Source organism: Malurus melanocephalus, unplaced genomic scaffold (assembly GCF_030028575.1).
Source record: "Malurus melanocephalus ecotype Western Australia unplaced genomic scaffold, MMel_1.1 scaffold_356, whole genome shotgun sequence".
Lineage (NCBI taxonomy): Eukaryota > Metazoa > Chordata > Aves > Passeriformes > Maluridae > Malurus > Malurus melanocephalus.
The window spans coordinates 302,530-315,640 of NW_026623588.1; the positions used below are offsets into that span (position 1 = coordinate 302,530).

The 13,111-nt window shown below is 53.2% G+C and overlaps 1 protein-coding gene across 1 annotated transcript; it reads right to left on the minus strand.

The window, feature by feature from the left end:
- Positions 1-1,917: 1,917 nt before the first annotated feature.
- LOC130580702 (phosphatidate phosphatase LPIN3-like) lies at positions 1,918-10,219 on the minus strand. The gene is made up of 20 exons (XM_057378372.1): positions 10,025-10,219; positions 9,589-9,684; positions 8,602-8,831; positions 8,275-8,379; positions 7,731-7,851; positions 7,145-7,574; positions 6,447-6,546; positions 6,163-6,326; positions 5,987-6,080; positions 5,746-5,815; positions 5,557-5,646; positions 4,914-4,969; positions 4,690-4,770; positions 4,433-4,541; positions 4,045-4,193; positions 3,802-3,888; positions 2,829-2,981; positions 2,461-2,572; positions 2,266-2,369; positions 1,918-2,138 (listed from the first exon to the last, which is right to left on the minus strand). The coding sequence occupies exons 1-20, from the start codon at positions 10,214-10,216 to the stop codon at positions 2,033-2,035; spliced, it is 2,649 nt and encodes an 882-aa protein (XP_057234355.1). The 5' UTR covers positions 10,217-10,219; the 3' UTR covers positions 1,918-2,032.
- Between the last annotated feature and the right edge of the window lie 2,892 nt (positions 10,220-13,111).

Genomic DNA, 13,111 nt, shown 5'->3' on the forward strand with positions numbered 1-13,111 from the left:
TGGAGGGACCCAGAAGAAAGATGTGGGGAGAGAAGGGGGGGGGGGGTGGCTTTCGACTGCAGGAGGTCAATTTAGGTTGTATCTAAGTAAACTGGTGTTTTACACTGAGGGTGGTGAGGCAAAGGCTCAGGCTGTGGATGCCCCATCCCTGGGGGCATCCACAGGTCCAAGGTCAAGTGGGACAGGACTCTGAGCAGTCTGCTCTGCTGAGAGCTTGCTCAGGTTTGAATGAGATGATCTTCAGGTACCATTTGAAGCCAAACTAGGGATGRTCCCCATTGCCCACAGCGATTTGTATTTGGTTCGTACTGGTGACTGGAGGAAAAGGTTTTCAGCTGTAACCACTACAGGTTACAGGAACTTCCTCTTATCATTAAAGGCTCCCAGTTTCATGTGGTGTAGCCATGTAGCTCGCGCATGTCAGTCCCCTCTATTCTTCTTCTTTCACACCTCRCCACCAGATGTGTGGCACTGCTGTCAGTCCTGAATGCTCCTCACTGTCTGGATTGTGCCATCCATCCCTGCAGGACRCTCACTTTTGTCCTAATGAAGGTACAGTGTCATTCCATGGGAAGGGTCACCCCTGACAGCCCAGGCGGGCTGGAGCTCTGTGAGGATRGGTGGGGCAGGGACTCCACTCTGAGGTTTTGCTCTGTGTTCAGACTGTCACAGACAGAGAGGAAGAAATGGAGCTGGATGTGAAGATTGATATAGAGGAGAGTATGGATATAGACGTAGAAGAGAATGGAGAGGAGGAGATGGAGGTGGATGTGGAGGAGATGGAGGAAGAGATGGAGGTGGACCTGGAGGAGGAGATGGAAGAAGAGATGGAGGTGGACATGGAAGATCATGTTGAGGACATGGAAGTGGATGAGAAAGGTGAGGATGGATGGTCTTGGGATGAAGACCAACCCCAGCAGCAGGACAGGCAGGTGCTCACCCTGCCATGCCCACAGGCAGAGTGGGTCCCCTGCTGCCAGGACACAGTGCCCTGAGGGGGACCTGGATTCTGGGGACACAAGCACCACCCCTGTCCTGTCCTGTGCTTGCTTTGGGCCATGCTTTGGGTCCCACCACCTGGGGCCCAGCCCACAGCCCCAGCTGGGCTCAGTCCTGGCAGCAGAGTCCTGCTCTGCCTGTGTGTCCTAGGCTGGAAGCACAGGRRACACCCYTCTGTGCCTACATTGGAGTGATSTTGTCATTTGCTTTTCTTCCAGGACTGATGGAGATGCCAGRCAGAGATGTCATCCTTCTGTACATACATTTTAGAGTTTGTTAAGTTTTTATCTGTAAATACATTTTAGAGAAAAATGGCTGTTCATATATTTTTTAGACTATGAAAACATTTCATGTATTATTATATAGGTTCTTATAATGTAAATACATTTTATAGATTGTTGTTGYTATAAAGATTCTTACATTGTAAATACATTCTGCAGTTCATTTTTGTTGCTTCAGCAGAATAAGCCCAATCCCATTTTAACAGGACTTRGAGCCTGGCTCCCACTTCTATGCACAGGGCTAGAGCAGACAAGAGGCAGTCTGGATTAAGGCACTATTTATTGCTTTTAGTCCAGAACACTCAAAACCCCAACATCTTCCATCGACCTTTACAAATTGGTGGGCAGTTTCARCTAACAAACTGCAGGTAGCTGGACTGTCTGAAACACTGGTCACACCAGAGGCAGAAATAGCTGTGCCAGAGGCTCATCAATAAATACAACTGTGAACAATCACCACTTTTAAAAAAGAGCCAGGCTTTAGAGGAGCTACAAACACAAGAAGAGACMCAGCTTTCAGGAATTTTTGTTTAGCAACTGGAGTTTTTGTAGAGTCAGAGCTCTCTCTGACCCCGTTTGGCTACCTGCTAAGGGGTGTCATGACAGCGCAAAATGCCTGAGCAATAGGGAGGATGAGGTGCATTTGGAGCATTTAGTCCTGGCAAAGAACAGGGAGRAGAGCCCTGGGTCAGGTCTCCACAGGGTTGGGGTTAGGGCAAGCCATATGAGTCAACATCAGGTGGTGGAGGGCTTCAGTAGGAGAAGTGGCTGTACTCTGAGAGGGGCACCAGACCAGTGCTCCTCCTCTGTCCCACAGGAGGGAAGACGACCTCCACCAGCTCTGACAGCCGCTCGAATCTGTGGGAGTAAGAACAAGTTACACTGGAGTCATTGCGTGTTTGTTTGCTTTTCTACCCCATGAGATGCTTCTCTGCATCAAAGCTAGGTTATCCCAAAGATGCCAAGGAATAAACACTTTGCTTACGTTGACTTGTAGTTCTTTGCGAGCTCCTGGATCAGCTCTCCCTTGGGGTTTACCGTGAATATGCGGCTGTCCGGCAGCCCCACTTGCTTGTAAGCATAGACATCCTGCCCAAGGAAGGCCAGCACAGCATGAGAGCTGCAGGAAGGARCCACCACCCAGCCAGAGCCCTCCCTCCACCCCTGGGAACCCACTCACATTGGGCCTGTTCCCAAAGCCTGCATAGAAGGGAGATGTTGTGGCAAACAGGCTTCGGATGTCTGTCAAGCAGGTGACCTTGAACACCTCTGGCTTCTTCTCAATCACCTCCCTGCAACACAAGAGACACGGTCACACTGGGCACCAAACCTGTCTGGGGCTCAGGGAAATGATTTGAAGGTAAGGGGGTCTGTACATCAGAAGCTTCACCATGAAGCAAGGTCAGGCAGCTCCCCTGCTGCCTCCCATGAAAGGCACCGTGCACCAAGGAGGGCAGAGCAGTTTTAAGGCTGGGACATCCCTCAGGGTCAACCTGAGGAACGGGGTGCTGTCCCCAGGGATATAGGAAGTGAAGGAAAGGACAGTACCTGTGGAAAGCAGACAAGAGGCTACTGGGGGAAAGCAGCATGGGGCCCATGGGGAGGCCACAGCCTTGCTGATTGACCCATTTGAGGAAGCCTTTGGTGATGTGGGCCATACCAATAGCCCTGGCCGAGCAGTAGAGGAACTTGTAGCCRTTCCTAGAGAGAACACAGGGAGCACGTCTGAGTTGTGACCTGGGCAAGGCGTTTTCCTGCTCCGAAGAGGAAGAGGTAGCCACGTGCCTGGCCGAAGCCCAAACCTGTTCACTACCACAGTAAGTAAGGTGGTTCCACAAACAACATGAACCACTAAGCTGGAAATCCAGACTAAACCCAATCCCCACCTGCCTCTGACTGGGAGCCCCTGCACCGCCTTCCACACTCGCCCCAGCAGCCGCACACCCACCCAGCTCAGCTGCACAGCACTCGTCGCAGCTCAACACCCTCACACAGCACTTTCACCCCACAGCACTGCCTGTCGGTCGTGGAGAGCTGTACCCAGCCTGTGCAGACGCCCAGCAAAGGGGGCAGCGGGGTGGCGGAACGAGCCATCCACGGGCCCACAGCGCCTCTCAATGGCCACAGGGGACAGCGACCGGGCTGGAGACTGCGGGGACTCACTGCTGGGGTCACCCCTCGCAGGTGAATCCCCKGGGCGGTGGGAAGCGATCTCTGGGTGCCCAATGCCAGGGACCCCCGTGCCACCACTCTCAGGTGTGACCTTGGGTGGTCTTGTCTCCTTCGGTGCTCAGCTGTATCTTTCCAGCAAAGCCTCCACCGACACACATTCCTCCCAGGAAAGGTAATGCTGGCATCTGCTCCCAGGGACCCCCTGCTTTCACCTCTCAGCACAGCCAGCATCAGCCACCGCTGACTGCAGATAGTGCAGCTATCTGGGCCTGCATCAGTGGGTAAGAAGCCCTGACYTGACTCCATCAGCTTCCCACTTCCCCTTGGCCTCAGCTGATCCAATACCTACAGGTGGATTTTGTGGAAGAGTTTAACAATCCCGTGATGAGTCCAGTCTTTACCCAGCTGTGGTAAGATGTGTCCAAGAGCATCTGACCTAACAGGAAAGGAAACCAGGTTAGTGTGATCCAATGTGGTGAGAATCCACCCCACCCCAATGGGGTTTGTGATCCCTTCTCATGCAAGCTGTTAAAGGATACTTTCCCCTAACAGGGGAAAACAAGGATTTTAAGGCAGGAAAAAGGTTTTTTACCTGGTGATGGTGCCATCAATGTCCGATATCACCACTTTTTCATTCCAGTTCCACAGGTAGATTGTGGCCTCACAGCGGCACGTGCCCTGGTACTGAGTTGTCACACTGAATGCCACCTCGTTGGGGCCATCRTGCAGATTCAACCTTCCCTGTGGCAGAGGGGCAGCAAAAGTGTTACACTAGCACCAATCCACACCAGTTCAACACTTGCCAGAGACTGCCACCTAGCCAGGCCAGAGACTGCAGGCCTCTACAGGGTGACAAACCAAGGCAAAATACTTGGATGTCCTATGAAAACATGAGGTCAGGAGTAGAGAAATCCGTGTTTTAAGGATTGTCTCACTCCTACACAYACACAGGCAGTAAAGGTGGAGGAATAAATACAAACAATTTGTTCGGAGGAGAGCCGCAGGGATTTCTTGTAGGTTGGCAGAGGTTTCTGAGCAGAAGCCTCCCCTGGGTGCAGGGACTCGTCAGYGGGTGACTCCTTCTCCTCCCTACACAAAGAAGGGAAGGGGTCAGCCAGAGTCTTAACAAAGCTTTYTACCCTCTTTCATTAGGCAAACTTAGGAAYAACKAGTCAYGTAGGAGAAGAGACCAGGAGTATCCAGACTCCTAAAGATAACCTGGGAGGAAGGCACTCACCTCTGCTGAGCAAGGGCCTCCATTGCTAGCATGTCCCCAGGATGCAGGGACTCCCTGCTGCATGACTCCTTTTTCTCCTCCCTACACAAAGAAGGGACGGGGTCAACCAGTCTCAACAAAGCTTTCTACCCTCTTTCATTAGGCAAACTTAGGAATAACTAGTCACACAGAAGAGACCAGGAACATCCAGACTCCTGGAGGTGACCTGGGAGGGAAGCACTCACCTTTGCTGAGTAAGGCCAGGCTGCAATGTTCCCACGCTGTCTTTCCCTGACCTTGACTGTTGGTGCAGGCAGAGAAGAGTGGGCTGGTTTYGTATGAAGTAGAGTTAATTTTCTTCACAGTGGCTAGTATGGRGCTGTGTTCTGGATTTGGGCTCAACGCAGTGTTGATAASAGAGATGTTTCTGCTRTTGCTGAGCAGTGTTTGCACAGAGCCAAGAGCAAGAGCAGGGGCTGCTTTGCTTTTCTGCCAGTTGGAGCAGCAAAGCCAAAAGAGACATCAGTGCAGCTCCTGCCTTCACAGGGACATTGGTCATGGAAGAGGAAGCACAGCCTGGTGCTGCGGTGGGGCAGGCAGACCAGCAAGCACAGGTGGYGCCTGGGGACCTGGCATGAGTGGCACATGGCAGGAGATCTCACCATCACAAGGTCCACATCACTGCATTACCAGGTGCTGTTTTGCTGCTCAGGCATTAAMAGACCAAAGGGGACAGGTAACAACCTTCAGAAGCCACCTCATCAGATTCTGGATGTCTTCATAGTCAGCCTCAGGCTATCCCTAGGGCCCTACTCCCATCCCTGCCAGTCACCAGAACGATGCCTGTCCACTGGGRMMWKGKTWWYMWWWYCMWKGSTGCAAACATACCCTCTCTCTTGGGAATTTCCTCTTGCAGGAGAACCACCACCTTCTGCCTTTCTTGGGCCTCTTCTCCATCACCAATTCATCAATGGTGCTCTGTGAACATGGCAGAACATGGGATGAAATCAGTCCTCAGCCCAGAGAGGCTCAGCCCTGCTGAGAATCATAGCCAGTAAAATGTGTTGTACCACTGACCTCAGGAATGTCCCTCTGGAAAGCCTGCAGGGACAGGACTATGGGACCAGCCACTGCCCAGCTGTAATATCTGGAAAAAGCAAGAGGGATGTTTTTTTTGCAGCATGGCCAGGTCCCACAACTACTTTGGTACAATCATGCTCTGGGATGTGGTCACATTCCTACAGGAGGGTTTCTGTAGGGRCAAAGGGGCCACGCTGTCCATTGTGGGATGAAGCAGCAGGAAAATCAGGCCACTCACTTCTTGTTGATCATTATCACCAGGTTCGGGTCACTGACRAGCTTTGGATTCTCAGCAAACTGCTGGTAGGAAACCATGTGCTTCATGAACTCCTCTGGTGGGAAAGAGGTGGTGTCATGCCATTGGAGGATAGAAAGGATTTCAGGGCTGCAGGTTCCCCCTACCCTCCCTCCTACCATGAGAGATCTTCCTGTTGCCCYCGAGGCCCCCGCACAGTGACAGGGCAACCGTGGGCATCGAGTCAGAGTCCATGGGACAGTTGGCAGGCAAGGKGGATGGCAGCTGGACACACAGAGGRCTGCTGGGGCTTCTCACAGGCCTCAAACTCGGCTCTGTGTCACTACTGCCAAGGGAAGAAACGGTGCTGACATCAGAGAATAGCTTTGAACAAACCTCCATCCTTTGTGCCAGAGGAATTGCTCAAGAATGTCTGAGCTTGGCCAGCTGGGGCAATTCATACCTCGTGGTGAAATAGAGAGGCACCTGTTTCTTGTCCAGCTTGGAGACGTCTTCCAGGTGAATGCCACTGGGACTCGTGCTAAGACTTTTTTTGATGGATCCTCAATGCACAGACRGAAGAGAGAGAGCTTAGCTGGATTGCCTTTCCAACCACCCCAACATTTATCAAGAAAGCCAACAGCACTTTCCYCCATCATATCCATGTACCATACAAACAGGACAGCCAGGTTTTTATTGGAAAAGCTGCAATAAGGCAACAGCAACAGAAGTGCCTCAAGGCACCTGCACTAGTATGATCCTTAAATACACCATCAAGGGGGGCGTATAAATGCTTCTCTGTGATTTTCCCCTTGACTTGGCATGCTCAGGATGAAGACATGAGCCAGGCCAGGGCTGTCAGAGACTTGAAGTTAAGATATGGCCTGTACTGCTGAGAAACCTTCTAAGTAAGCAAAAGCAGAGACATCCAAGGATGGACTTGGGGAACATAAGGTCACTGAAGGGTGGACACCTAAGCAACATCTCTTCAAAGCAAAGGAGCCTGTAGCACACAGAGAAGGCAAAGCAAACACACCACACCTGGAAGACCCAGGGCAGCCATGAAGGAGTTACACTAAATGGACACCCCAGGTGCTCATCTGAGTCAGACACATCTGCAGGCTCAAACACTACTTCCAACGCCACCAGTCACTCTCTCACCTTGACTCTTCTGYTTCTCCAGCTGGAACTTGGGGCCTTCTGAGCCTGCCTGATTTGGAGCAGTGGCCCCCTCAAAGGGTTCCACATTTATCTGAACCTCTGGCACAACACCCATATTTYCCTTCTGTTTCTGTTGTGGCACTGAGTAGGTTCCAAAATATCTCCTTGCCCTGACAGCACTGAGGATGTTCTTCAGCCTGGAGGAGCTGTTCCCAGCCTGGGGTGTAAGTGTTGGCTCAGTAACAGACACAGCCGAGGTACAGGGTATGCCTTGAGGTCCTGCTGGGCTTGAATCCCCTCCCAGACCTTCAGAGCTGGCAACAAGAGGGGTTGTCTTATCCACTGGGACCAGAGTCGCAGAGAGGATGGTTGATGCAGCAGCACTGATCTCTGTGGACTTGGCTGGTTCAACTCGCTCCAACTTATTCACCTCAARGAAAGAAGAATAGATTTGAGGATGGGAAGTTGCCCAAAGCATCAGGCAGAAGAAGACAATTCCCTAAGGCTGCTTGGTCATAGCCTCCTCTGCTTTCTACAGGTCTTTCATACACCTATTCCTAGCAGAAGAGCAARAGCAGGGACTCACCCGAGGGAGCATTCCCCAGGTCCACTTCAAGAAGGATTCAGCCCCTAGAAAAAAACTCTGCTGTGGTTTGATCTCCAGTTCAGAATCACTTCTGGGAGTAGGTGGACGGCTCAGTGTGAAGCTGCAAGAAGAGAAGGGGTTGTGGGACCTCACCTACACTACAGCCCCATGTCCTATCAGCACAAGGACATTTTGGGCCAAGAACTTTGTTAGACTGTTTCTCATAAAGTCACTTCTGCCCTATAAGATTGTCATTCCCAAAGGACCAAGACTTATGGAAGCTGAGGCCCAAGGAAGCAAAGTGCTATGCCAGCAGCTGTCCAGAGCAGCTCAGCAGCAGAGTRCCCTGTGCACAAAGGCTTCTCACATCTGTGAACATTGCCACAAGTGTCCCTCGGGTTTCCTCCAGTCACATCACATCAGGCTAGGAAAACCCTCCTCTCCTGACACCTCCAAGTCCCTTTTCCATACCACCTTCCCTGCCATGAGTCACGTGCCCTGCTCTCACCAGAGCTGAGCAAAACACCTTGGCTTTGCCCATTACCTGTCCACTGTGAGCAGCTCCCCATCGGAGTGCGGGTGTATCTCTTGGGGCTGCAATGACCCGGTATCTTCAAGGAGGTGAGCAAAGGATGAGCCTGCTGCATCACTGCAAAAGAGGAAAGAGAGGGCCCTTGTGCTACTCTCAAACAACAGCCTCCTCTCCAGAAAGCTGACAATACCCAGCTTCACCATTCCCACTGGCTTTCTAATCTACAGGAGACTGGACTCCAACTTGCAAACACTTTCCCGTTTCAGTGCTGCTGGGCATCACCAAGTGAACCCACAGGCTTGACCCACTGCATCACCCTGCCCACACCAAGCAGCTCACCTTGGGGCTGGCAACTTGCATGGTTCCTTCATTGACATCTCAGTGTTGGTCTCATCACAGCTGTCAGAATCAAAGTCCAATGCCTCCATCCTCTTGGACCTTCTCCTGYGTCTCTTCTTCTTGTGCAGCACCCCTGCAGCACTGGCATCTTCTGGTCCCAGCTGAACAGCATCCTTTGGGCGCTGCTCCTTGTAGATGGGAGATGTGCAGAGGAAGAAGGGGATGCTGCCCTGGAACAGGGATGGGGAAGAGAGCCTATCAGCTGCCTCTAGCACCCTCCTTTTCAGCCTAACAGCTCCTTGCTTTCTATGGAGCATACTATGGAACAGCACAACCAACAGCGCTGAGCCCTCAGCTCAGGGGTGGTCTTGTGGCCTGGCCTGAAAGGTTAGGGTCAGCATGTGAATAAAACAACAGTAGGGTGATCTAGCCACAAGCTAAAGACATCTTTAACACGGGCAAGGAGAGATAGGCAGGAGATGGCACCACAAGACCAGAATTAACAAGGCTGCAAATGGGATTTGACTCAGAGCACTCTCCTACTCCCAAACCCAGCCCAAGCCAGCAGTGCCYACAAGTCTGCCTGAGAGAAGAGCTGCCAGGATTCTGGAAGCCACAACCAGTCTCATCCCACTGTCCATTGGAACGGGCAGCCTGCCACAGCATSTGTCTCATTCTCATCCCTGTCACAATATCCCCTGAGAGGCTAAGCTCCAAGATATCCTCCTGTCTGGCCAGCAGACATGCCCATTGATGGAGACCAGTCTGGGATGCAGATATTTGGTCTAATACTCCCTCAAGGTACTCCRCCACCTGGGTTGCAAGGTCCTTTGAGCAGGAACCTTTCCAGACACAGAAAACATCCAAGACGACAATGGAACCACTCTGGGGAAGAGCAGCATTCCAAAACTGGTCATTCCACCTCAATCCCACACTTCCAGGTAGTCACAGTGGGACACAGACMTGCAGCACCTCCTCACCACCAACCTCACGCTCCTCTGACTCCTCGACAAAGAAGGCCTCTCCATTGTCTCCCAGYTTCATTTGCAGATCCACAGGCTCTCCGTTTATTTCGATGTCAACCTAGCAAGGGACAGAAGCAGCTTGTCCATCCGAACCCCCTCATCCACTGGAGCACAGGGGCACTTCCTGAGGGAGGGGATGGCTTGAAGTTGYTCACAGGACTGACAGCCACACAGCCTTTGAGGCAAGGGACCTCTCCCAGTTTTCCTGGAGAACACATTGTTCCCTGGAAATGGATGGGTTCCATTTGGGGGCATCCCCTCCAAAACTTGGCAAGCACCCCTCACAGTGAGCTCCCATTCCCGTCAAACAAAGTCTTTCCATAACCTGTGGGTTACAGAAGATCCTGAGAATGGAGACCCTGGAAAGGAAGTGTAGCCCCAGGGCAGGCACCACTTACCACCTTCTCCTTGGAGCGCAGCACTCCCAGCTTCCCGAAGCGCACGTGAAATGGGGAGCACTTGAAGGAGTTGTCAGGCTGCCTCACCACGACCACATCGATGCAGCCCGACAGGGTGGCGGGGTTCAGATCCTGGTACAGCTCCTTCACCCTGACAAAGACGCTCTCAGCCAGCTGCCCCATGTAGTTCATGGTTTGAGACTGMAAGTGAGAGACAGGAATGCACTCAGGTAGGGATAGAAAAGTCCAGTGGCTAAAAGAAATGTGAGTTTACTGTAGGAGAGTCCTGTCATGGCTGCAAACACAACCCTGACATTGGGCTAGGTAAGCTTCTTTCTAGAGACATTGAGGCAAACACCTGAAGGGCATTGATGAACATCAGCCAGGGCCTCTGTGAGTACCAGAAAACAGGACAGAAGCCAGAGCATCCAGCTTGGAGGAGAGATGCCTTTGCTTTTGGGATACACTGTCACATTTGCCCCTTGGGAAGATAGATACAACCTCACAGCAACACTACACAATCAAGCTGTCAACACCTCATTCAAACAAGAATTGGGCTTGCAGGAGACCTCCTGCCCTACACTGYCCTTAGAAATTCCCAAACAACTCAGGGCAGAGAGGTGGGAAGTGCAAGCTGCTGCACATACCACACATTCACTTTGAACCAAGTCCAGACCTAACATTTCCCACTCAGTGGCAAAAGCATCCCGCTTAGGCACTGCAGAATTGGCCACACATGGCTCTTCTATAAGCCASAACTCCCTGGCCTCCACATCTTGGCCCCTGCCACCATCATCCATCTTTCCCAGGGAATCCCAGTAAAGGGGCTGTGCTGCCTGGAGAACACCCTGACAGCTCTGCCACACTGCTTTCACAAGGCTGCACTCCAAGGTTGTACAGCTTCTGGTTTTCATTAGCAAGAACATGTGGAAGGAAAGCCTTGCCTACTTCCTGCGCATCCTCTTGCCTGCTCACATCCTTCAGATGCTCACTCCCTATGTGGAGACAATTCCTCTCCACCATGCTGGAGCAGAGGCCTGGCTGCCAAGCTTGAGAGCCACATGGTGGCATGCAGCACAGCCTTGTCTCCAGCCACACAAGGTGGCATACGCAGGCTTCAAACATCTCTCATGCAGCACCACTTCCTGCAGCCCAATGCTGGCAGCTGCTTCCCWGCAGTATTTCCCTGAAGAKCTCTGTTCRGGTAYTGGGTGTTGTTCCCAGGCCTTGGCCAGAGGAGCCCCTTGCTCCATTTGCTCAGCACTCGKCATCAKCAGKACAGAGCTCGTGGTGTCAGCACATYRCACCAGGGGCTGAGAACCATGGAGGCTGAGCCCAGTCCCCCCAGCTGCCAGCTCTGCCCCTCAGCTTGTCCCAGGCAGAGCAGGAAAGCACAGGATCATCACAGATGAACAAAGAGAAACCTCCTGGGCTGGCAGCACAGCCAGGCAATGGTGTGGTGTGCCCAGGGACTCTCAGCACAGTCCCCAGTGACCACTCAACCCAAAGGGTGACTGAGGGGAGTTGGTTCCTTACCCAAAGGGATGATGACAAGCATGCGCCACACGACGAGCCCTCTGCCCCAGCACGCACCCAGCCTCTCCAATCCATTTTGCAGAAGCCCAGCCCTGTTCCATTCCCACATATCCCTCCTGGAAAGCAGTCTGAATGGGCAGATGTGGTTCCCACTCCACTCCCCGTCCCCAGCCTCTCCCTGACAGCGGGGAGTAAGCCCAAATCCCAGATTCTCTCCAGAGGATGATATTAGGGAAATGCTAGCCAGCTCCCGAAGCTTCGGTGGCTCTATCAGCTCTGCTGTGAGCAGGTCACGGGGCCATTCACCATGCTGAGCCCAGCTTTCCCAGGCATTGCTGGGGTGGGCAGTCCTACAGCTGCCTTCCCTSCTGTGCTGCAGGGCCTGGCAGCAAACAGGACAGAGCTGCTCGCTGCACAGGGGAGGAACTGACACTGATGCTCCCWGGGCAGTGCTGATGAGCTCCCAGCTGGGATAAACACTGACACAGACCTGCAAAGTGCATAGGGCAAGTCCCAGGCAGAGAAATCCCAAAGGATTTGGGGTGGGAGCTTGGAAATTATCCCCAGAAACAATGCCACACTGAGCATCACCTTCATGGTGAATGCAGGGTGCAAGAGCTCAACATAACACTGCAGCCACACAGCATAACAAGTTCCAATGCCATGTCCCCTCTGCAGAGCCCTGTTCCTCCTTGCCTTCATGGGCAGCTGCCCCCTCCCTAAGCACCTTATTGCTGGGGACTGCTTGGAATGGCTCTGGTACAGTTTTCAGCTCACTGAATTTAATTTCCAGTGGGCCTCACTCAGGACAGCTGGAGRAAGGCAGGAAACGGAGAGACGAGGCTTTTCCTTCGCAGGCCTTGGCCCCACCATGGATGGAGCAGGCCTGTTAGGGAGCTGAAGGGTAGGCTGTCGTCTGGAGAGAGTCTAATAGGCAGACAGGGCAAGAGAGAGGGTCTTCAAGTGACATTCAATAAATAAACCCTCTAGAGGAATGGGGCATGTCCAGCCCTCAGTCTCCAAACCAGCCAGGATCACAGCCCTCCATGACGCAGCTCTAGCAGAGGGTGAAGGGGACTGTCCTCCCCTGTGGGGCCAACACAGCTCACACCGGCTTCTAGAGCCAACCAGCCTCCCAAAATAAACCCGCTACAGCTTGCTCTGCTCCTGGGCCAGCCCACAATAGCACACCCCTCCCCACATCCAGCCATCCCTCGCAGGCTGCACACCAGCGGGACCTGCCCCGTTACCTGGGCGGCGGCTGAGCCTCAGCACCTCCTCCACTTCGGGGCAAAGCTGAACCCCAGAGGTTCAGTTTTAGCACACCCTCAGCCCCTCCTCTCCCTGCTGCTTCCTCCCTCTGCTCGCACCGGAGCGAGGGAGGGCCGGTCTCCCCGGCAGCCCCGGTTCCCCGCCCTGCCGCCCGCCGAGCCTGTGAGGGGCCCGGGAGGCCGGGCTGGGCCTGGGGCGGCACCGGACACTGGATACCGGACACCGGACAGTGGGCACCGGACACAGGGCACCGGGCACCGGACACAGGGCACAGGGCAC